This window comes from Aythya ferina, assembly GCF_964211825.1.
Source record: "Aythya ferina genome assembly, chromosome: 1".
NCBI classification, from domain to species: domain Eukaryota; kingdom Metazoa; phylum Chordata; class Aves; order Anseriformes; family Anatidae; genus Aythya; species Aythya ferina.
This window is the reverse complement of record NC_140296.1, coordinates 152,010,028-152,031,956: the sequence shown is the minus strand read 5'-3', so window position 1 is coordinate 152,031,956 and position 21,929 is coordinate 152,010,028. Positions and strand designations below refer to the sequence as shown.

At 55.8% G+C, this 21,929-nt stretch overlaps 3 protein-coding genes across 7 annotated transcripts; all 3 read left to right on the top strand.

The window, feature by feature from the left end:
- Nucleotides 1-349: 349 nt before the first annotated feature.
- EIF3D (eukaryotic translation initiation factor 3 subunit D) lies at nucleotides 350-6,595 on the top strand. Of its 5 annotated transcripts, none has more exons than XM_084503977.1 (15): nucleotides 350-472; nucleotides 700-834; nucleotides 1,084-1,129; nucleotides 1,477-1,613; nucleotides 1,736-1,821; nucleotides 2,329-2,401; nucleotides 2,533-2,645; nucleotides 2,865-2,997; nucleotides 3,157-3,304; nucleotides 3,546-3,676; nucleotides 4,172-4,257; nucleotides 4,426-4,555; nucleotides 4,846-4,988; nucleotides 5,432-5,712; nucleotides 6,499-6,595. In XM_084503977.1, the coding sequence occupies exons 2-15, from the start codon at nucleotides 712-714 to the stop codon at nucleotides 6,510-6,512; spliced, it is 1,644 nt and encodes a 547-aa protein (XP_084360103.1). In that variant the 5' UTR covers nucleotides 350-472; nucleotides 700-711; the 3' UTR covers nucleotides 6,513-6,595. The 5 variants fall into 5 exon arrangements, with proteins under 5 accessions (XP_084360103.1, XP_084360102.1, XP_084360104.1 ...); XM_084503976.1 differs by having other exon boundaries at nucleotides 2,530-2,645; XM_084503978.1 differs by lacking the exon at nucleotides 1,084-1,129 and having other exon boundaries at nucleotides 385-472; nucleotides 700-869; nucleotides 1,450-1,613; nucleotides 2,530-2,645.
- A 255-nt stretch (nucleotides 6,596-6,850) lies between these two features.
- On the top strand, nucleotides 6,851-14,183 carry FOXRED2 (FAD dependent oxidoreductase domain containing 2). The gene is made up of 9 exons (XM_084503855.1): nucleotides 6,851-6,880; nucleotides 7,110-7,637; nucleotides 9,123-9,374; nucleotides 10,014-10,283; nucleotides 10,742-10,908; nucleotides 11,561-11,726; nucleotides 12,230-12,471; nucleotides 12,789-12,959; nucleotides 13,197-14,183. The coding sequence occupies exons 2-9, from the start codon at nucleotides 7,123-7,125 to the stop codon at nucleotides 13,445-13,447; spliced, it is 2,034 nt and encodes a 677-aa protein (XP_084359981.1). The 5' UTR covers nucleotides 6,851-6,880; nucleotides 7,110-7,122; the 3' UTR covers nucleotides 13,448-14,183.
- Nucleotides 14,184-14,417: 234 nt separating this feature from the next.
- Nucleotides 14,418-20,712, top strand: TXN2 (thioredoxin 2). Its single transcript, XM_084504440.1, has 4 exons — nucleotides 14,418-14,543; nucleotides 14,655-14,815; nucleotides 15,835-15,958; nucleotides 20,036-20,712. The coding sequence occupies exons 2-4, from the start codon at nucleotides 14,655-14,657 to the stop codon at nucleotides 20,150-20,152; spliced, it is 402 nt and encodes a 133-aa protein (XP_084360566.1). The 5' UTR covers nucleotides 14,418-14,543; the 3' UTR covers nucleotides 20,153-20,712.
- The last annotated feature ends 1,217 nt before the right edge of the window (nucleotides 20,713-21,929 follow it).

Genomic DNA, 21,929 nt, shown 5'->3' with positions numbered 1-21,929 from the left:
TAAGCAAAGGCACGCAGCAACATCTACTTTAATGCGATTAAGCGCGCCACCATTCTTCCATTCCTAGCTTTAATAATTACGATCGTTTTATTTAGAAATCGTTCATGCGATTAAACAAACCCCTATTCTTCCATCCCTGGATTCGAGATGGGAAGCGAAGTGTTTATTTTACTAAGCGTTTGTTTTACTAAATAAAGCATTTATTTTACTAAATAAAGCGTTTATTTTATTAAAACGGGGCGCGGAATCCTTCATTTTACAGGACTTTACACCACATAACCCGACGGCTCTCCCCGCTCGGCCGCCATGACGCCTCCACCTCCGACCCCCTCCACCCGCCACCTTCCGCGCTTTACGGCAGCCGCGCTCCTCTCCCACCCCCCTTTTGCGACAGTCGTGTGGCGATGACGCGCTGAGGGCGGGCCGGGCGCCTCTTCGCCCGCCGCCATCCGCCGCCATCGGGGCCGCGCAGGTCAGGGGGGCGCCGGGGCCGCCCCAAAACCCCTCAGAGACCCCCCCAAAACCCTACCGGGACCCCTCCGAAACTCTCCTGGGATCCCCCCCGTGGTCACCGGGACCCCCCGGCCCCGCCCCGGCCCCGCTGCTGGTTCCGGTGGGCCGGGCCCCAGCCCCTCCCCGGGCCCTTCCCGTCAGGGCCCGGTAGCTGAGGGGGTTTCTTCGCTGTTTGTTCCCTCGCAGGAGGTGTAAGCCATGGCCAAGTTCGTGACCCCCGTGATCCAGGACAACCCGTCCGGCTGGGGGCCATGTGCCGTGCCCGAGCAGTTCAGGGATATGCCCTACCAGCCCTTCAGCAAAGGAGACCGCCTGGGGAAGGTACCGGCGTCGTTCTGTGGGACATTACGGGCCTAGTGCACCCCCTGATAGCCCTCCCTGCACGCTGCTGGCCTGCCTCGCGTTGTGCTGTGGCTGCTCCGTGGTGTGTGCCGGTTGGGGCAAATGCAAACTGTTCATAAGGCTGGCAGGCAGGGCTGGGAGTTGCTGCTTCTGCTTGAAGTCCTGCCTATATAAAATCAGAGAAACATCGTGTTAATACTTATTCTGACTCTTTCTGTTTGTCCTCAGGTGGCTGATTGGACAGGAGCCACGTATCAGGATAAGAGATACACAAGTACGTGCTGTCCGGTGGCTGCCCCTCTCACTTATTTTATGCAAAGCTTCCTTCCAACGTCATTGCTGCTTTCATGTTCCGCACCGGCTCTGTAGTGGCTTCCTGCACGCCTCAGCAAAAGAGACTCCTTAAATTCAGGAGCATGGCTCACCACTGGGAGAGCTCCATGGGACTCTCCCTGTCCTCAGGGTTTTCTCAGGGGTTTGTTCTACCTCGTGGCGTAAGGCAGGAGCCCCACTTCATGCATCAGCCTTGAGTGAAGGCTGTTGGAAGGAATTTCAGGGGGTTGGAGTGTCAGGTTTTTTTCCCTAGAAGCTCAGAAGCAAGATGATGTTCTTTATTTCCAGACAAGTACTCGTCGCAGTTTGGTGGCGGGAGTCAGTACGCGTATTTCCACGAGGAGGATGAGACGAGCTTCCAGCTGGTGGACACAGCCCGCACGCAGAAAACTGCGTACCAGAGGAATCGTATGCGATTTGCACAGGTAATGCTTCTTTTCAGAAACAGCCTCAAAGGAGAGACTGAGCGATACACAATTACTTTGTCACTAAAACATCTTTTTTTATTATTATTACTTATTTTTATTTTTTCCCTGCGTTTCCACAGAGGAACCTGCGGAGAGACAAGGACCGTCGGAACATGCTGCAGTTCAGCATGCAGACACTGCCAAAGAGTGCCAAGCAGAAGGAGAGGTGAGGGCCTCAGATACAAGCATTCTGTACTTCTGTTGGAGTGTGTGAATGTGTTGTCGACAAATTGGTTTAGTTACTGCAACAGATTCCACTAGAGCTAACAGCAAAAAAGAATTTTGGGGTATTTCCAGTCCAGTGTTTCACTGACGTGACTGGTAGTTATAAGCATGGGTTTCAGGCAGGAGAATCCTTAGGAGAATCTCCCAAGAATTCAGGAGAGATTTTGAATTGAATTTGGAAGGTAAACGTGACGAAGTAAAGCAGGTTGTGCCCTTTCTGAAAACTGTGTTGTAGTCATTAAGGATAAAAATACTTGGAGCGTTCAGAGTGAAGAACAGCTTTGGGTGCCTCAGGCATTTTGATCACCAGAATGCTCAGCAAATGTGTCAGTGGCTTGGTGCCTAAAAGCCTCGTTCCTCTGGTGGTAATTTGGAAGTGTAGGAGTCATTGTGGCATGTAGGAACCGAGAAATTGTCTTCATGGCTTTTCACGTATTTATCACTTCAGAGATCGTCTGCGTCTACAAAAGAAGTTTCAGAAGCAGTTTGGAGTGAGGCAGAAATGGGACCAAAAATCACAGGTAAACTAGCTGGTTCTGACTCCCTGTGATGGCTTCGTTTCTCTGCTGTGCTCGTGGGGAAACTTCTCCTGCACCAATCCTGATGTGCTGTGGCTGTTTCTCTCTCTGTTTCGCCTCTGGCCGCACAGCAGAAGCCTCGTGACTCCTCTGTGGAGGTGCGCAGTGACTGGGAGGTGAAGGAGGAGATGGATTTCCCTCGGCTGATGAAGATGCGCTACCTGGAGGTGTCAGAGCCGCAGGACATGTGAGTTCCTCAAGCAGCCACGGGCTTGCTTCCTGAAATGACCCCATTTTTGGAAAGCAGGAGGGTGGGGGCCTCCTGGCCTTGTCCCGTTGTTCCCCGTGAGGTACCCAGAGTGGGGGGTGGTAACGGAACACCCAACCATCCCCTCAGTCCCATGTGGGTTGTGGGAGGTGGTATTTGTGTGCGGGTATCGAGGTGGTCCCCCTTTTCTCTCTGCAGAGAGTGCTGCGGAGCCCTAGAATACTACGACAAAGCCTTTGACCGCATTACAACGAGGAACGAGAAGCTGCTGAGGAGCATTAAGCGCATCTTCCATACCGTCACCACTACTGATGACCCAGTTATCCGAAAGGTACGCTCACTGGCTCGCCAAACCCAGTGTAGCTTCCCAAGCATGGGAGAAGGAATTCATGACCTGGTTTGCCAACACCTCTGATCTTGGCTGGAAAAGGGAAGGGGATGTTGGTTGGTGTTGCTTAAACACAGAGTTTTCCTTCTTCTGTACCCGTAGCTGGCCAAGACCCAAGGGAACGTGTTTGCCACGGATGCCATCCTGGCCACGCTGATGAGCTGCACTCGCTCTGTGTACTCCTGGGACATCATCGTCCAGAGAGTTGGATCCAAGCTGTTCTTTGACAAGAGGGACAATTCAGATTTTGGTAAGGAAAAGTCCTGAAAAAAAAAATCTTTTATGGTAGTCTCACTTTTCTTTAGGCTTCTTTTTATTCCTATTATTGATTCTGTGTCTATGTCCAAACTGAGACACCTGGAACAACCTGATTGCTGCAGTACATTGCGGACCTTTCAGTACTGATCTGCTTTAGTGTGGGGCTAGAAACTCCTCAAAGCAGAGGTGGCTACTCCCCTAATATAATTGTTCTTGACTGGTTTTCTTCCCAGACCTCCTGACAGTGAGTGAAACAGCTAACGAACCACCGCAGGAAGAAGGCAACTCCTTTAATTCTCCCCGCAACCTTGCCATGGAAGCCACCTACATCAACCATAACTTCTCCCAGCAGTGTCTGAGGATGGTAAGGCCAAGCAGCCCTGGGTAGTAGGGGCTGTGTGGTGCAGAGTCTGGAGAAGAGACTTTATTCAGACTTCTTTAATAAAGCAGTTTAGTACTGAAGTGTTATAATTGACAAAGATATTTTACATTGATGTTATTTCAGTTTTGAAAGAGCTGGGATTACTTACGGTGAGCAGCTCAACTTTTTTTTGTGGAAAGATTTTCACCTTTACCCCCCAGAGAAGAAATCCCACTCCCATTGGTGAAGGAGGCAGGCTTCTGAGTACACTAAAGCAGAAATGCTGACAGAAGTAATGTTTACAGCAAAGTGTTGTGGAGATAAGAATTCTCACCAGCTGCCTTAATTTTTTTAGTGTTTTTCTATGTAGGGGAAGTTTAGTTAGTGTTGCTATAACAGCATAATTACCCAACAGGAGAGCTCTTGTGTTTGTTTTTTTTGGTTTTGTTTTTCTTCTTGTTTCCACCCCTAATTAAACCCTTCTGATTTATTCCGCAGGGAAAGGAGAAATACAAGTTTCCCAACCCAAACCCTTTTGTGGAGGATGACATGGATAAAAATGAAGTGGCTTCTGTTGCATACAGGTATGTGAATTTCTCTCTCCCAGCTTTGGTGAGGATGCAGGATGTCGGTGTGGTTTGCAGGCAAAACTAGACAGAAATAGTAAACAGAGGGTGAGAGGATTTTGCTGAATTTTTGTATCTGGAAGAGAAAGAGGCTGAGAAATAACCGGCTGGACTGCGTGTTTGCAGGTACCGAAGGTGGAAGCTGGGAGACGACATCGACCTCATCGTCCGCTGTGAGCACGACGGAGTGATGACGGGAGCGAACGGAGAGGTGTCGTTCATCAACATCAAAACGCTGAACGAGTGGGATTCCAGGGTGAGGAAGAACGAGATCCCAAAGCTAGCTCTAACTGCTTCACTGCTGCCTGACACCCCAGGTACAGCAGGCAAGACGAGACAAACATCTGGTGGTGCCCCCTGGGTTGTTACCTTCCATCAAAGACATTTTGGTGGGCTGATAACTCTCCCCCAGGTGCAAGGTAGTTGGTTTGAACCCAATCCTTGTCCCCAGGTGTTGTGTGCTGTAGTCAGCGTGTTCCAGGGCTGCCCTCACGAACTCTTCCCTCCCCAAAAATCCTCCTTACCAAGTTTTGCTTCTCCCCTTAGTACTGCAACGGAGTTGACTGGCGCCAGAAGCTCGACTCGCAGAGAGGAGCCGTGATCGCCACGGAGCTGAAAAACAACAGCTACAAATTAGCCCGCTGGACGTGCTGCGCGCTGCTGGCTGGATCGGAGTACCTTAAACTCGGGTAAGGCAGCGTTTCCACCCCAAACATCTTCCAGGTGCGTTTCTGGACCGCTTGCTGTGCTGGCTTCTGCCGCTCATCCACTTTCCCAAGCACCTCGGTCTGAGCGCTTTTTGGGTGGTTTCTTCACACAGCACCAGCAGAGAGCTCCTAGCTGGGCCTCCCAGCAGTAGGTTTCACCACAGATGATGTGGCTGATAATTAGTTTTCCAGAAAAAAAATAATAATTATTATTTTGTACTGTCCCATCGGATTTGGGCTAGCGGAAGGATTCCAGGTGTGTCAGTGATGGAGCAAGCTTGTAGCCAGGAGCTCCTCTTAGCGCCCCAGGATGAGGATGGCTCTTCCTGCTCAGCCCAGGGAAGAAAACCAAACCCCTCGTTCTGCTTTCCTTGCTGGTGGTCTTCTGGGGGCTGGAATTGATCCCCTGCCGCTCCCGCCTCTAGGTACGTGTCCCGCTACCACGTGAAGGACTCTGCCCGCCACGTGATCCTGGGCACGCAGCAGTTCAAGCCCAATGAGTTCGCCAGCCAGATCAACCTGAGCATCGAGAACGCCTGGGGCATCCTGCGCTGCGTCATCGACATCTGCATGAAGCTGGACGAGGGCAAGTACCTCATCCTCAAGGACCCCAACAAGCAGGTGATCCGCATCTACAGCCTGCCTGACGGCACCTTCAGCTCAGACGAGGACGAGGAGGACGAAGAGGAGGAGGAGGAGGAGGAAGGTTTGTAGCATGGTGGTTTAGGCTTTCAAAGGGTGTACCCACCGCCCGGGAGGAAGAGGGAAACGTACGGTAAGGATGGGATCTGATTGGGGTGGTGGTGAGAGGAACGGGGCTGGGGCGTGGTGGAGAAAAAGGGGGTGCTGGGGGCATCCCGAAGGTTGGAACAGAAAACCTGGGGAGCGAAAAGCTGAGGAAAAAGCGCAGGGGTGGTGCCTGGTGGGTGCTGGGGGGGGAGACTAAGCACAGGGCCTGAGCTTAGTGGGTGGGTGAAGCTTGCTACAGAGCCTCGATCAGCACCGCAGGGATTTGGGGTGATGTTAATTCATTCCAGCCGCCAGCAGGCACTGAATTTACTGGCACTGGGGCTTTTTTTTTTTTTTAGCTAGGATTTCGGAAGTAGTGACAGCAACCTGCTGCCCGTACAGCGTGGGGCTGCCACCTGTGTGCAAGCTGCCTGCGTGAACGGTGTGGCTGCTGCTGCTCTTATAGGGCTGGCAGCGATCCCTGGCAGGGGCTCTGCGGGCGCTTTTTGGGAGCAGCTGCCCTCGGCCTCCCCGAATTGTAGGAAAACCAGCACGCAGCTGCTTCCCTTCGGGCTGTGGCACTGCCCAGCCTCTCACCTCTTTTATTACAGCAGCGTTATGCTGCTGCTAAAGGTGTATTGCTGACAGGTGGGGTTTGGGGGGCTGCGGGGCAGGAGCTGCCCCGTTCCCCGCAGCCTTTTTGGGGTCGGGGTCTGCTTCCTGCCCTCCCCCTGCTTCATTTCTCCCTTCCCTTCCCTTCCAGAGGAGGAGAGCTGAGCGGGGCTGCGCGGGGAGGCTTCTCCTTCACCCCAGGAGCTGGCAGCGGGGCGCACGCCCGGAATAAAGTCACTTTGCTCTGCGCCAGCCTCCTGTCGTCTGTCGTCGTGTGTCGTCGACCCGCCCCCCCCCCCCAAGTCGTGTGTCCCACCCACCCCCCTGCTCCCTGCGGGCGCCTGTCCCTTTAAGAGCCCCTCCCCGCCCCTCGGCCACGTGGTTGGCGGCGCGCGGCGGCGCCCTGCTGCCGGCGGCGGGAAGCGGCGGCGGGGTCACGTGACGCCGGCCGGCGGAGGCTCCCGCGCGCGCGGCGGGGCCCAGCGCGCGCTTCCCCCCCCCCCCCCTTTCTTAGCGAGCGGCGCGCGCTGCAGGTGAGGGGGGGGGAGGGAGGGAGGGGGGCCAGGTGTGGCGGGCGGCGGCCACGCCCCGCACGCTATTGGGCGGGGGGCAGCCGCGCCGCCGCCCTATTGGCTGACGGCCGGCGGGGGGGCGGGGCCTGGCGGGGCGAGGCGCTGAGGGGGGGCGGCGCCATGTTGTGAGGCGGCGGCGCCATCTTGGCCCCGTCCCCTCCCGGCGACGCTCCCGCTCCTGTCCCCATAGCGGCCGCCCCGCCATGGCTCCCGGCGCCCTCCTGCGCCTCGTTCTCGCTGCCGGTGCCCTCTGCGCGGCTCCCGCTGCCGCTTTTATCTACCACGACTACTGCGTGCTGGGGGCCGGCCCCTCGGGGCTGCAGGCGGCCTACTTCCTCCAGCGGGCCGGCCGCGACTATCTCGTCTTCGAGCGCAGCCACGCGCCCGGCAGCTTCTTCGCCATCTACCCCCGGCACCGCAAGCTGATCAGCATCAACAAGCGCTACACCGGGAAGGCGAACGGCGAGTTCAACCTGCGCCACGACTGGAACTCGCTCCTCAGCCACGACCCCCGGCTGCTCTTCCGCCGCTACTCCCGCCAGTTCTTCCCCCACGCCGACGCCATGGTGCGCTACCTGGAGGACTTCGCTGCCCTGCTGGAGCTGCGGGTGCAGTACGACACGGCTGTCGTCCACGTCACGCTGGACAAGGATCCGCAGGCCTGGAACGGCCACTACTTTGTCCTGACGGACCAGAACAGGCAGCACTACAAATGCAGGTAGTGGGCAAGCTAGGGGCCAGCCATGCAGCTTTCCACACGTGTTCTTAAACTAGCAGCTTCATGGAACAAATGAGGTTGGAGAGACCTTTAAAGATCGCTTTCTCCACTCCCGTTATTCAAAGCTGAGCCAGCTCTAGCAGGTTGTTCAAAGCCTTGCCCAGCTGAGGTATAAACAGCTCCGAGAGTGGAGATCTCACAGCCTCTCCCAGCCCGTGTCCCAGCCTTTACCCACCATCGTGGTGGAAAAACATTTCACAGGGTTCAGCGGGGTGGGAGGGGGAAGTAACAGCTCCTGGGGAAGCGTTGCAATGTTATGTGTCAGGTACCTGCGAGCTGGCAGGGCAGACAGGAGCTGGCTGCCGTTGCCGTGATTTCCATGCCGGATGCGTAAGCTGGTGTGAATCGGTGCTGCGATGCCTAACCTCAGTTAACCCGCGTGTGTTTAGAAAAAAAAAAAAAAAAACAGAGTTTAGAAGCACACCCTGGTTAGCTGAAGCCTTTATCTGGCACAGAACCAGCAGGAGGAAACGGGGGAACAGTGGGGTTGCCACGAGAGAGGGAGCGGACCGCGAGAAATCACAGACAAGGCTCCTGCAGATCCCCAAATCACCCTTCCCCATGTCACGCTCACACACACCCCGCACTGTTACTCGACTGCATTCTTCAAAAACATCTACGAGTCACTCGTGAACATACGGAGCGGGTTTCTCAGCTCTCCTGAGAGCCCCAGCTCTACGCCAGCAGGTCGTGCTGGCTGCCAGGCGGAGGGGCGCTGGCTGGCAGGCTCAGAGGGGACCGAATGCAGTGTTGGACGCCCACGCAGCGTGAGGGAGTTCCTCGCGGGAGCTGTGTAAGCAAGGCTGGGACGGCGGGCGCTGCTGCGAGCCTCGGCTGCCTGCTGCTTCTTTCTAAGTTGCAAAGTTTGCCCTGATATTTAAGCAAAAGCTCTTAGGGAAGGATAGAAAAGGATTACCGTATTTGCTTTTCCTGTTAACGGTTCAAATTGTGAATTTTTATGAATAGGAGTTGTAGTTTAAGGTGCTGAAGCCGTTTTCCATCCCTCTTAAGAACGGCTTTCGTTCCATTCTATGAAAACGCAGCTTGTTTTAAATCAAAGTAGTTTTTAATGCGGCCTGTCACCAACCTGTGAAACGCATCCACAGATAACTGAGAGAGTTAGGGGACAAGTGCAGCTTACACGTGCTGCATCCACACTTATTTTTGCCATACATGATGACATCAGGAGTCCTTTTCGGTGGCCTAATGCCAAGGAAGGTGGGAGCAGGTCGTTAGGTGAGGCTGGGGAGAGGTTCTGGGAGAGGTTTCTCTGAAAACCAGAGCGTACGTAGCACCGATTGACCTTGTCAGCCGACTCAGCGTGACCGGAGGGGACGCATCCCTAGCGGTAGGAGCAGTGGGATGGAAAGGCAGCCTGATTTCCTGCAGTTCCCGTGTTCCGTAATGCTGACCCTCTTTTTGCAGCGTTTTGCTGGTGGCCACTGGCACGTGGGTCCCCAACGTGGTGAACTTCCCCGGCTCCGAGTACGTGGAGGGTTACGAGACGGTGTCCATCAACCCGGAGGATTTTGCCGGCCAGACCGTGCTGATCTTGGGCCGGGGCAACTCGGCCTTTGAGACGGCAGAGAACATCCTGGGCGTCACGAATTTCATCCACATGGTGAGCCGGTCCCGCGTGCGCCTCTCCTGGGCCACGCACTACGTCGGGGATCTGAGGTAGGAAACTGCTCTTCTTCTTCTTCCTGCTGGAGCTGGAATAAGAATACAAAATGAGAGCGGCTGCGTGCCGAGGAGGCTCAGCAGTTTTGGGGTTTGCTGAGGGAACGTGGGCCCTTTTACCTTTAGGTCCTGGGTTTAAAGCAGCCCAGGCTGCTGCTGCTGAACACAGGAGCTTTACGAGAGCTCTTCAAGGCCGGCGTGAAACAGGAAAGTGTTCCTGTGGAATTTGCATCGCTGAGAAGTGCTCCTCCTGAGTTGTTCCCCTGCTTGCAATCTCAGAAGAGAGCTCAGATGTTGCGTGCCTCACGCGAGGGCAGCGCTGTGATCAGAGATCAAGCCTGGGGCTCGGCAGACCCGCGTGTGGTTAATTGCTCTGCTGCCGACTCCTGGGCTGACAGCGAGCGCGCTCTGTGCCTCTCCACCCCATCGTTCAGCGAGGCAAATAGCGCTGCTGCAGCCAGGGAACGCGGCGAGAATTAGGGCTTTAATGAGCACACGCATGGCTCACAGGGAAGAGGAACAAGGGATAAACCTCTCCTGGTAAACTTGTCCCGTTCCCAGGAGCTGACCCCAAGCCTCGGGTCCCACCTCTCCGTCCTTCTTGTAGCTTTTCTTCCCCTTCCCCTTTCATCGTAGAGCAATTAACAACGGCCTGCTGGACACGTACCAGCTGAAATCTCTGGATGGGCTTCTGGAGGGGGACCTGGAAGATCTGGCCATCGTCAAGGACAAGAAGGGGAAGCTGCACATCACGCTGCGGTTCTACCTGGAGAACAGGAACGCGAGTGCAGGTGTCGACTCCGTCACCCTCCCCCAGGACGAGCTGGATAATTTTGCTACCCGCGCGCCTTACGACCGTGTCATCCGCTGCCTGGGCTGGAAGTTTGACTTCTCCATCTACAACAGGTGAGGGCCGAGCAGGGCCTGGGGGAAACGGGTATCTGTAGCAAAAAATAATGAAGGGCCTGACCTGGGAGGGGAGGGAAGGGCACGGTTGGCTGATGCTGAAAAAGTTTGTGCCTGCACGGCTCAACCTGCCAGGTCACCTGGAGAAGGGCAGAAGTTTTGGGGTGAGGATGGGCAGCTCCTGCAGCAAGGTTTTGTCTGCTTTTTTGTCCTGAGGATGCAACCTGCACTCCAGGCTGTACAGGCTGGAATTTGATGGTGGCCACAGCTAGCTGGAGATGAACCCCTGCCTTCTGGAAGGTCCTTGGTGATGTTACGTGCTTGGGAGACTCCTGAATCCCCCGGAAGGCAGTGGGGACACGAAGCAGTGTCTTGTTGTGTCTGCGGTATCAGAAACCCTTTTGATTTTTCCACCCCTGCCCTTCCTGACAGCCTGCTCTTTCTCTTTCGCACGTCAGATCTCTTCGAATGATGCCGGGAAGAGGGAACAAAAACAAATATCCTCAGATCAAACCCAGCTACGAGTCCAGAGGCACGCGGGGGCTTTTTGTTCTCGGCACCGCTAGCCACTCCATCGACTTCAGGAAATCCGCCGGGGGCTTCATCCACGGCTTCCGCTACACAAGTGAGTGCTGGGCTGTGCAGAAGGGCAGAGCTTGGGGGCCGCCGCTCCCTTGGAAGGAACAATTCAGAGCTCACTGCTGGAAAAGGATGACCCCGAATCCTGGCTGGCAGCAGGAATAACAAGACGCAGCCCAGCTGCAGCTGCACAGGGGAGGAGAGGCCGTGGAAGTGACTCAGGGTCGTATCTGAAGCCTGTGGTTGTCTGTCTTTGTTTTGTCTTGTACTTGTGCTGCCCGTTGTCTCTCAGTTGCGTAACAAGAGATTTCTGCCTGCCAAACACTCAGCCTGGTGACAGGCAGTGGGTGAGAGGGCTGCGCTGCGGTGCTAAAACCCGGCAGCTTTGAGCAGGGGGGCGAATTTCAGTGTCTGCACGCGCGTCCTTCCCCTGCAAGGCCTGCTCAGGGGTAAAAAAAACATCCCTAGGGACCCCTCTCCCCCTCACCAACCGCTCAGCACCGCATCAGCTTTCCGAGGGCATCTCCACTGCAGTTAGCAGCGGGCTGGGTGGCAGATCCTGCGCACAGACGAGCTCATCAGCTTCTTTATCACGTCCTGCTACAATCCGTGCTCAACAGAACGATGAGATTTTTTTTTTTTTTACACCTGAGCCTGGATTTTTAACCAACCCGTCTTTGTTTCCCTTAACGCCTCAGCTCGCGCGGTCCACCGCCTGTTGGAGAACCGCCACCACGGCGTCCCCTGGCCGTCCGCGCTCCGCCCGGTGACACAGCTCACCGCTGCCATCATCAAGCGGGTGAACGAGGCCTCGGGCCTCTACCAGATGTTCGGTGTCCTGGCTGACGTCGTCCTGCTGAGAGAGTGAGTGAGGGAGCGAGCGATTAGTCCCAGCGCTGCGCTCCGTCATCCCCTTCCTTTCTTCCTTTTCCTTCTCTGTCACTGCCCCTGGTGCCACCACGCAAATCGCTACAGTGCTGCCTGAGGACGTTGCCCCATCCCATAGGCAGACCTCAAAAAACCTGTACCACTGGGCCCCTGCACCCGATTCTGCCAATTATTTCCTTCTCTTGAAGGGCTGAAACAGCCCTGCTGGGCTCGGAGCTGTAGTACTCCAGCTGTCCCCTCAAGTCTTCCTTGAGCAGCTCTGATAGAGGGATCCCAGAGTCTGGGGAGGGACAGAAGGGAGTCTTGTAACAGCAAATGCAGCCTTCCTAAGCTCTGCATCAAGTCCAGCCCGGATCTGCAGCTACCAAAATAACTGCTGATGGCTCTTTGGCCTTAGCCTCGATCAGCTGCAGGGGTGTGTGATCCCGCTTGGCTTTTCTCTGGCTGCAAAATCTTACGGTTGTGGTTGCGATTCTTAGGAATGCCACGGCCTTTGAATACCTGGAGGAGTACCCGGTGGGAATCCTGGCTGAGCTGGAAACGCAGACGGGGAGGAGCGCTCCCGAGGGGCTCTTCGTCGTCCTGATGGAGTACGGGAGGAACTTCTCAGGGGCTGACAAGGATGTCTTCTACTACAACCGAGCTGTGGGAGAGGCGCAGCACGCCTGGCAGTCCAACTTCTTGCACCCCGTGATTTACTACTATAAACGCCTCCCGACAGGTGAGCATTTCAGCCTCTGTGGGTACTGAAGCTTCACCTCTGGAAGGATCAGCTCAGGGAGCAGCCTGAGCTGCGAGGAAAGCAGCTTGGGCACGGTTCGGCTGGATGGGCAGTCCCTTCACGTGTGAAATGATGGCAAATGCTGCTGTGGCAGGGCTCCTCGGGGCAGAGCTAGCAGGGGGGGACTGCAAATGTGAGAGCAAGGTAGGGATCAGCAGGTCAGGGCAAAAACTGCGCCCGCTTTCGTGGCTGCTCGCTGCTCCCCCTTTTTAATTCCATTTTGATTCCGAGAGCTTCCCTCAATGGTCTCTTGGCAGAGCGCGAGATGAAACTTCGGCCCCCAGACTGGCCTCTCCCCCGCCCGGCTGCCATCCACCACATCGTGGAGGATTTTCTCACCGACTGGACGGCCCCGAACGCCCACATCCTGCCGCTCAGGCGTTTCTTGGAGAACTGCCTCGGCACCGACCTGCGCAGTTTCTTCGCAGGTAATTCGAGCCTCGGGCTGAGGCGAGGAGGGACGTGAGGGACACAGGACAGGAGCGAGCTCTTCTGCTAATAACTGAGAGCTCCCTGCGATGCGCTGGCGCTCTCACAGTCGGGCAAACCTCTCTGATGCGCTCCCCAGACAGCAAAAAGTGCTGCTTCCCAAACGCCTTCGGGAATTGTTCCCTCCGGGGTCTCTCTGGTGCGTCTGATGTATTTTTTTCTGCTCTCCCTGGCAGAATCCTGTTTCCTCTTTGCCCTCACCCGCCAGAAGCTGCCTCCCTTCTGCCAGCAGGGCTACGTGAGGACGCAAGGACTCGCAGGGAGCGAGAGGCTGCGGCGCCACACGGTCGCGGCCGGCCTGCTGGAGGATTTTTCTGCCGTGGACTTTTCAGGGGACGAACTCCCCAGCAGGGACCAGCTCCTGAAGGACCACGGCGGCCCCGTCCGCCCGCTGCAGCACCTCCTCAACGCCAAGGACGAGCTCTAACGTTTCTCAGGCCACGCAGAAACCCATGGGTGCTGTTGTGACAACTCTGTAACGGAGATCTCGGCCAGGACTCTCCCCTCTTCCTGCACCTCTTCCATCCCCATCCCTTCTTCCACCGTCCACGAGTTGCCAAAGACCTGCCCCGATCTTGCTGTTACAGGAAGGCCCGAGGTGCTCCCAGGGACAAGGCAGGGCCTGAAACCCAGCGGTGCTGAGGCGCCCGCTTTGGCCTTGCAGTGCTCGGAGTTGCCTGAAGGTGGTGGTTATATCCTAGGCCAGCATCTGCAGCGACATCCAGGGGTCAAAAAGGGAGATTTTAGGGACATTTGGGTGACTTAAACCCTCACCTCCCTCTGGTGAGGTGACTTGTTCGTGTCCTCTGTGAGCCTGCGCTGCTCCCTGGATGCTGTTTGTGCTTCGAGATCTGTTCGTGTACTGAATCCAGAGTGGTTCTCTGGGCAAACTGCACGGGATTTTTGCTGCCTCTGAGTTAGGGCAGTGCTGGAGGTGGGCACAGAGGGGTGCTGGGTTTTCACTAAGCCTGGCTGGGATCATTTCTCATTTCCAGGAGAGCACTACAAGAGACCCTTCACCCTGCAAGGCTGAGCAGCCTGCCTCCGGTCCTAGGGCAGAGAGACTCGTACTGAGCGTGGCCCTGCTGTCTGAACTTTTTTCTTATCTGGTACCAAACGCCCTAAAAGTTCCCCCTGTGTTTTATAAAGCATGTCCAACACCCCTCCTCTTTGCACTGCGTCCTGACAAGAAACTACCAGCTGCACTTTGGTGACAAAACGCTTGTCCTCTTTCTTTCTCTCCCCTCCGCTCACCCCAAAACCCCTCTCCCAAGGGCTGCCCGGGCGGTGGGCTGCGCTTTTATGCTCCTGTGTTACCGGAGGGGCTCCGGGCGGGGCCGGTCCCCTAAATCCCAATAAATTTCGGGCTTGCGAGGGGAAGGTACTCCACGCTCCGCCCCGAGCCGGCGGCTGGGCACGACCGACAGCAGCAGCAGCCACTGAGAGCCCGCAAAGCGGCTCGGGGGCGGCTCCATCCGCAGAACCGGCCGGAAGCCGCTCGGGGCACCTGCGGGCAGGGAGAGGTGCGGGGCTGCGGTCGCGATAGGCGGCGGGGTCGCGACATCGGGGAGGGGATCGCGAGCGGCCCCCTCCACCCTCACGCCCCTTTCTTCTTCTTCTTCTTCTCCCCGCAGATGGCGCAGAGGTTGGCGCTCCGCCGGCTGCTGGCCGTGCCCTCCAGGGCCTTGGGGACCTCCGCGGGTCGCCCCAGCGCCTTCAACGTGCAGGACGGCGGCGACTTCCAGGAGCGGGTGGTCAACAGCGCCAAGCCCGTCGTGGTGGACTTCCACGCGCAGTAAGTGGCCGGCAGCGCCCAGCCGCGGGGCCCTTCATCGCACAGGGCCTCCTGTAACGCCCTTCAGCGCTCCTCGGGGCTAAATGCCAGCCTAAAAAGACACCGAGTGACGTTAACGCTCGTTTTGGAGCTTCCCAAAGGTTCACGCTGCGTCTTTGGAGCTGTAGCACCCCGGGGGCTGTTGAGCCAGAGCTCTTGACAGCCTCGTGGTAGCAGCAGCGACGTTTCTGGTCAATAAAACTGTTGTTATGCTCCTGCCAGTTAAAATATTCCTGCATGTTATCCGCTGGAGTAACAATACTGTTTATATTGTGTGTTTTTTCAAGTGTTTTCATGGTCCTGTAGTGCTGTCGTATGAGCTGTGGCTGATTCAGGCTACAGAGCAGCCCCAAAACAGCTGCTGAGCAGAGCAGACTGACAAACCAAAACCAACATCAACTGGGGGACGTCAAGGGAGAAGAGGACAAATAATGGAAAGCCTGAAAGCGAACGTGGAGGGAGGCACAAAGCTTACCAGAGCTTGTATTTCACATAAAAAGGGCACTCAGAGCCTTAACTTGAATTTTCCTTGGTCTGAAGGAGTTCACAGCTCCCTAACCAGTGCGTTTAGGCACAGCGCTGTTTTCCCCATATGTGGCCTTGCAAAATCTGCCCTGGCTGCCGTGTTCTTGCTTTAAACAGCTGCTACGTCTGCAGTTTTCGCAGCAAACCCTGCAGCAAGTACGCAGGCAAGCCTACAACAATCAGCACGAGCTGATAGGTGTGCAGGTGGCTGCCCCACACCTGACAGCGACGCTTGCACCACGGCGGTGTTATGGTCATCTGGGTCACAGTCCAGCACGTAAGCAGGGCAGGGACGAGCGGTTGAGCAGCAGAAAAAGAGGACGGCCCGGGCTGGGGGAGCTGGTTAATGTTTATGCTCGGTGTTTGGTGCCAGCAGTGTCCTGTAGTTGGGCTTAAGAGAGAGAAAAGGGTGGTAAAGGTGCTGGCCTCCTCTCACGCCTGCTCTTTCTCCGTAGGTGGTGCGGTCCCTGCAAGATCCTAGGCCCCCGGTTAGAGAAGATGGTGGCCAAGCAGGAGGGGAAGGTGGTGATGGCCAAAGTGGACATCGACGATCACACAGACCTTGCCATCGAGTACGAGGTAGGAGCTGGGCCAGCACAGGCTCACCGGTGGTGGTAGCCCGCAGCAGGGCCCTCTCCAGGGAGAGGTGCCTGCACTGCTGCAGCCTGGGCAGGGAGGGGAAGCCCAGGGCTGCTGCCTGCCTCTTCCTGGTCTGTTGGGTCACTCGGCAGTGGGTGGATTTCACTGCGTGCCCCTCCTCCTGCTCTGCTGCTCCTATTCTGCATCCCCACCTCCAAATCTGCAGAAATCTGCAAAAAGGATGGCATCCAGGCAGGTTCTGGATACCTCCAGCGGAGGAGACCGCACAACTGGAAAGAGATGGGCTCCATCATCTCAACACCCTCCCCTCAGATACTTACACACCTTGAGGAGATGTCCCCTCGGTCTTCTCTCCTCCAGGCTAAGCAGGCCCAGCTCTCTCAGCCTGTCCTCTGGTCCTCTCATCATCTTGGTAGCCCCTCCAGGAGTTCTGTGCAGCGTTTTACTGCCTGCCCGGGCTGCTCAGGCGTAGGGCAGGGACACGAAGTAACAAGCCCCAGGCTGTTGCACTCCTTGACACAGTTCTCCGGGCAGCCAGCCCGTCCTCTCTTTCTCTTTCCCTCCCTCGCTGAGGATTTCTTGCTGGTGGCAGCGTCCTGGCCTTAAGCTGCGTCACAAGGGGACGGCGTGGGCTTTGTTTGGACAAGTGGAAGGCAGCTCGGAGTGTGTGATTCCCCCTACTCCAAACCCTACCCCAAACCCTGCTGTGCTGGGAGGAAGAAGAAGCCGAAGCAGCTCATTCCTTCCTGCTCCTTCCCAGGGAGAACTTTCTCCCTGCGCTGTGGCAGAGCGTCCGCCCACAAATGGCACTTGCAGCTTCCACGGGCTGAGCACGAGAGCCTCCCGTGCTTTTTTTAGGAGGTGGCGTGCTCTCGGGCATGCCAGGGCCAAGGGGGGCGAGTGCTGCAAGCCTGAGGGCTCTGCAGCTCGAGGGTTGTAAAAGAGGCTGAAAGCTCCTTGGTTCCTCAAGTGTGATTGCCGACCGCGTGCACACCTGCTTTATTTGCAGGGTCTGGTTTGGTCTCTGTCGTTTGGGGCATCCTGTTTAAGGCAGAGGCTTGGTTCGTGCACTGGGCACGTGCTCGGTCTTGCTGGGAAGTTGCCAGCTAAGGAGATGGGAGCAGAAGAGCTGATGGGAAGGCCTTGGGGCGAGATCCAAGAGGAACCAGAGGTGGTATTTGGGAAAGATCAGGGAATCCAGAGGGATTTTTATTTTATTTTTTAAGGCCTTCCCATCTGAGATTGGATATCTGCAGGCTGAGAAGGATTTTGTTTGGGGCTTTCCGTGTCCGTGTTACCCTCACAGCTCCTCCTCTCGCTGCCAGGAAGCCTCCTTCCATCCGTGCCTCTTCTCCTGCCATGTGCGTGGCCCCCAGTTCGCACAGCGTCATCTCCCATGGGCTCCTCAGCCTGGGGAGAGGACAGAGCCCCCGGGAGGAGCTGAGGAATGCCTCTGCATGCCTTCACGCCTGCTTCTCCCTGCCCTTGGCTCCAAACAATTCAGCTAGCACGAAGCCCAGACGCGTTTCCTGCAACCAGAAAAATCCGGGCACCCTCCTCCGTCTGCTTAGCGCGGCACAGAAGTTCTTTCTCTGAGTTTTCCTCCTTCTGTCCAGCGCCCTTCTTCGCCAGCTGCGGCCTTTTGCTGCTGCCGCAGCCTGCTCTTGACCTCCAGCCTCGAGAGCAGGAAGGGAGGAGGACTTCTGTTTAATTTGCTTTCTCTGGAAATTCCATAAATTCGTTTTTTTTTTGTTTTTTTTTTTGCCTCGGCCCGTTGCCCATGCCCCTTGGGAAAGGTGGGCACAGGGACATCGCTCGTGGACAGAGCTCGTCCCTGTTAACGCCTCGTCCCCGAAGCTGGGTGAAATCCTTCCCCCGTCGGTGCCCAGGGTGGTGCAGAAGCCCCAGTTTCGGATGGGAGAGAATTCCCCGAGTGCGAGTGCTGCCGGGAATAGGCTGCATGACTGCTTCTGTTTGTTTATCTGCTTGGTGAGTGCTGATCAAAAGCAGCCTGGCTATTTCCTCCGCAAGTGCTTTGAAGTAAGAGGAGGGTTTATTTAGGTTCAGTGCAGACTGGACATAAAAAATAAAAATAAAAAAGAAAGAAAGAAAGAAAGAAAGAAAGAAAGAAAGAAAGAAATTTAAACTTTCCCTTCTAGAAATTCCCAAGACATCTGCTTCGCGAGCAGCACACCCAAGAACCTCAGGATTCCCTCCCTGCCACACAAAGGGGAGCTGAGGCCCGCTCACGGCTTCCAATTTGGAGGTCTGACACTGCCGTTGGGCTTTTCTCCCGGAGGCTGCTGGCTTTTTCTGTGATTTCTGAAAGCGCCGAGCCAGGCCCTGCTGCTGCCCCCTGGCACGCTGCCTCCTGCACGGATGTTTTGCCCGACTCGGGGACGCGTGGGAGGAGATGGAGGGAGCGAGTACGCGTGAAGTGAGCCCAGTAACTCTTTTTTTTTTGTCTGGTCCTCTGTAGTGCTTCAAAGAGTCATCTGAACCTCTCTCGTCCCTTATGGGGTGGTGTTTAGCGTTGCTGGTTGGATACTCTATTTTTTAGGAAGGAGCTGGGGTGACCGTGCTTGTTCCTAACCCACTCTGCAAACCAGGGGGAGGCTCAGCAGAGCGTTGCCCATTAGGGAGAGGAGGAGACCAGTGAAATGCCGCGCTGGAGTGTCCTTTCTCACCCCTAAAACCCTAAAGGAACGTGTCTTGAGCTCCATCAGCACCTCTGGGGCCTGAGTTTTCGGGGCCTGAGTTTTCCAGCCCTGCTCCAGCCGGTCGCTAGGAGGAGCTGAAGAACCTGCGGCACGGTGGCAGCAGCCCCGGCGCTCCCAGCCCTTTCGGATCCGACTGCACAAAAGCCCCCCGAGGCCAGGCTGCAGGAACAGCGCTGGGCCGGGAAGGGAAGAACAAAATGTCCCTTTCATCTCTGCCTCCTGCTGGGAGGAAAGCCAGACCTCTGGAGGGTTTCCTGCAGGAAGGATTTGCGAGCGTGGCAGATCCTTGCTGGCAGCGGGGCCGGGACAGCTGGGAGCACGCGGGGGGAAGGCCGTGCAGGCTGGCAGATGGGCAGCAAGCGAGATAAGAAGAGGACGTGTTTGTGGGGGGAGAGGCTTTGCAGAGATAAGAGCACCGGAGCTGAGGGTGGTCGTGCCAGCTGTCTGCTCAGCAGCACGCGGGATCAGATCTCTGAGCTCTGATGGCTCCTCCTCGTGATCGCGTCTACGAGGTTTCTTCTGTCGCTGCACCCCCAGCGAGTCCCTGAGGAGCGTCGTCATTTCCACTGCTGTTCTCTCCAATAATTCCCAGCAATTTTTGTTTTGGACCAGGAAAATAGCATCCAGAGCAGTGCAGCTGCCTGCAGGCACTGCCTGGAGGGACTTCTCTTCCTACCTGATCGTCGGGAATCCAGCTCAACAGCTAAAAGCTTAGGCAGAAAAGGAAAAGATGGGTTGGGGTTGTCGTTACTCTGGTCGGCCAGAGCAGGATGTCTGCCTGCTCGGTGATGGGTGGGGAGCCCTGCTCTAGCTCCTGTCCTATTTGGAGAAGAACATGGCTCCAGTCTGGTACTGCCCTGGCCATAAAACGTCTAAAGATCATCGTGTGTGAGAGGTAGCCTGATAAAAGACTGGGTTTGTTTGCTTGTGGTAGGATAAGAGGGAAAGAGAAGCAGAATTTGTACTGGAGAGGAGAAAAAGCTTTACCTTTTCCTGTTATGTTAGGCTTGGGTTTGCCTTTTAAATTGTGTTACTTGTAGGGGATGTGTCTGCTTTGAGCAGCATGGGATCAGCTCCTTCACCTGCAGGTAGGGCCCTCGAAGCTGCTTCCAAACTGATGCCCTCAGCTTCCAAAAGCCAAGTCCCTGAAATTTGGAAGCAAAACTTCAGCTAAGAGAAAAGCTTTCAGTCCCTTGCTAGCCATTGTTGTCTCACTGTCCCCGGGAGCGGGGGAATTCGGGGAGGCACGGCCACAGAGCTCCGTTTGGGATCTGGGTGAAGCTGTGCCCCTCACAGACTCTCCTTACGCGCACCTCTGTGTTTCTCTTGCCCCCAGGTGTCAGCAGTGCCAACCGTGCTGGCCATGAAGAACGGAGACGTTGTGGATAAGTTTGTGGGGATAAAGGACGAGGATCAGCTGGAAGCATTCCTCAAGAAACTCATTGGAGCCTGAAGTCATAGGGTGGCCGTACCTCTGCCTCCGGCTGTGTCCGTGCTGCGCGTTCTTGCCTGGCAGAGCTGAGGGCCACGTGGGCTGCCTGCCTCGTACAGCCTGGGGTTTTCTTTTGTTTGGGGTTTTTTAGGAGATGGACAGTGCTGTAACCCTTCCTTCCTGCTCCCCCCTTCTCTCGAGCAGCAGTAGTTGTAAAAAGTGTGGAGGAGCAGGGCTGCTTTTTCTCAAAATGGGGAATGTGGCTGGGATGAGGAGCCCGCGTTTATCTGCAAAGAGACGACTGTAGACGACTGTCTGCCCTGGGTGGGTTTGTTTTAAAGTTGGGAATGCCTCTGCCTTGTCTGTGAAACCCGTGTTTTTGTCCCGCTGTCCTCACGTCCCTGGGACGGGTACAAATGCTCTGCAACTCCTCAGGCTCCTCTCAGAATTTTATAAGAGAAAATCGAAGTATTTTATGGTTCTCCTTTTTTTTTTTTTTTTTTTTTTTTTGTAGGTCTGTAAGAAAGAGAACTTTATTGTCACTTCCGTTTAGCTGGAGAATAAAAGTTGATTCTCTGAAATGGCAGGGAAGTCCCTCGTCTGTCCAGAGGGGTGAGAGGCAGTACCAGCAGGGCAGTGGCTGGTTCCTAATGATGGGCTGGGACAGAGCAGGTTACGACTTGATCCCTACTAAGAGGTAACGTTCCGAAAAGCAACCAAGTGGGTTCCTTTCACAGGGCTTGCAGTACTGCTCCCGTGTCCCGATGGTAATTGCCCCGACCTTTAGACTAAGGTGGCAGCTGTGTGCCCATCTCATAAACAGCCCTCATTCTTTCCCAGTTTTTCCTCCCCACGTTCACCTGCTCACGGTCCAGCTGAATACTGCACACTTCCAGTTTTCCTTGGCAGTGCCCCGCTCCCGGCGGCTGAGTACGACATCGGGGCTGGTGCCCGCTGCGACGCTTAACTTCATGCATGAGCACACCGTACGTGCCTAATAACCATGTAAGACCTGTGTGTGTGTTTTTTTTTCCCTTCCTAGCTTCTGTTTCCCTCAATCAGCCTTGGCTCTGCTCCGTTTCGCCTCCCTGGCACAGGTCGTTAGGTTTTTTTTTTATTATTTTTTTATTTTTTTTTGCCCTGCACCTTCTCAGGAATGAGCTGTGACCTTTTAAGGAGCGAGGAAGCGGCGCTCCAAGCCCTGCGCGTCCCGCCGCAGGCGTCGCCCTTCCCACCTGCTCTCACCGGCCCGGGGCCCCCCGAGGTGGGCCGCCTTCCCGGCGGGGCTGAGCTCACGGCCTGGCGCGCCGCCCGCCCTCGCTGATGTCACTTGGATGTAATTTGTAAAGCAGCGAGCGGGGAGAAACGGTCTTGGGCTGCTGGCCCGCTCCCGTTTCGGGCCGAGCAATCTGCCCTGCACCTCGGTGTTGCTGGCTGCTCTGTAAACACTTCTAGGAAAGACCGTCTCCCCTTCCCTGCTTGTGCAGGAAAAGTTAGGGGAACAGCGTCATGTAGCCAACAATAGCCAACTTTTATGCTTCACCATCCCACAGAACAGGAAAAAACACGGTGACTTTGCATTGTGCGGTGAAGAGACAGTATAAATTAGCTATTTTATCACTTCCTGCTGGGGAAAAGTGGAGCTAACGAGCCGGTCGGCTATTAAAGTGCCAGCCTGCTTTAGGGTGCATTATGTGAGAGCCACAACTGTTTCTGTGAGATAAACACTGGAGACCCACGTACACAGGGAGAAATCCTGCAGAAACTGCCTGGCTGGCAGCGAGGAAGAGGTTGGGGG

Coding starts and splice junctions, on each gene's coding strand:
- EIF3D (XM_084503976.1), top strand. CDS start 712: ATGGCCAAGTTCGTGACCCCCGTGATCCAGGACAACCCGTCCGGCTGG. Junction 1,822..2,328: donor AGTGCCAAGCAGAAGGAGAG/GTGAGGGCCTCA, acceptor TTATCACTTCAG/AGATCGTCTGCGTCTACAAA. Junction 3,305..3,545: donor GAGGGACAATTCAGATTTTG/GTAAGGAAAAGT, acceptor TTTTCTTCCCAG/ACCTCCTGACAGTGAGTGAA.
- TXN2 (XM_084504440.1), top strand. CDS start 14,655: ATGGCGCAGAGGTTGGCGCTCCGCCGGCTGCTGGCCGTGCCCTCCAGG. Junction 14,816..15,834: donor GTGGTGGACTTCCACGCGCA/GTAAGTGGCCGG, acceptor CTTTCTCCGTAG/GTGGTGCGGTCCCTGCAAGA. Junction 15,959..20,035: donor ACCTTGCCATCGAGTACGAG/GTAGGAGCTGGG, acceptor TCTTGCCCCCAG/GTGTCAGCAGTGCCAACCGT.
- FOXRED2 (XM_084503855.1), top strand. CDS start 7,123: ATGGCTCCCGGCGCCCTCCTGCGCCTCGTTCTCGCTGCCGGTGCCCTC. Junction 9,375..10,013: donor CACTACGTCGGGGATCTGAG/GTAGGAAACTGC, acceptor CTTTCATCGTAG/AGCAATTAACAACGGCCTGC. Junction 12,960..13,196: donor CCTGCGCAGTTTCTTCGCAG/GTAATTCGAGCC, acceptor TCTCCCTGGCAG/AATCCTGTTTCCTCTTTGCC.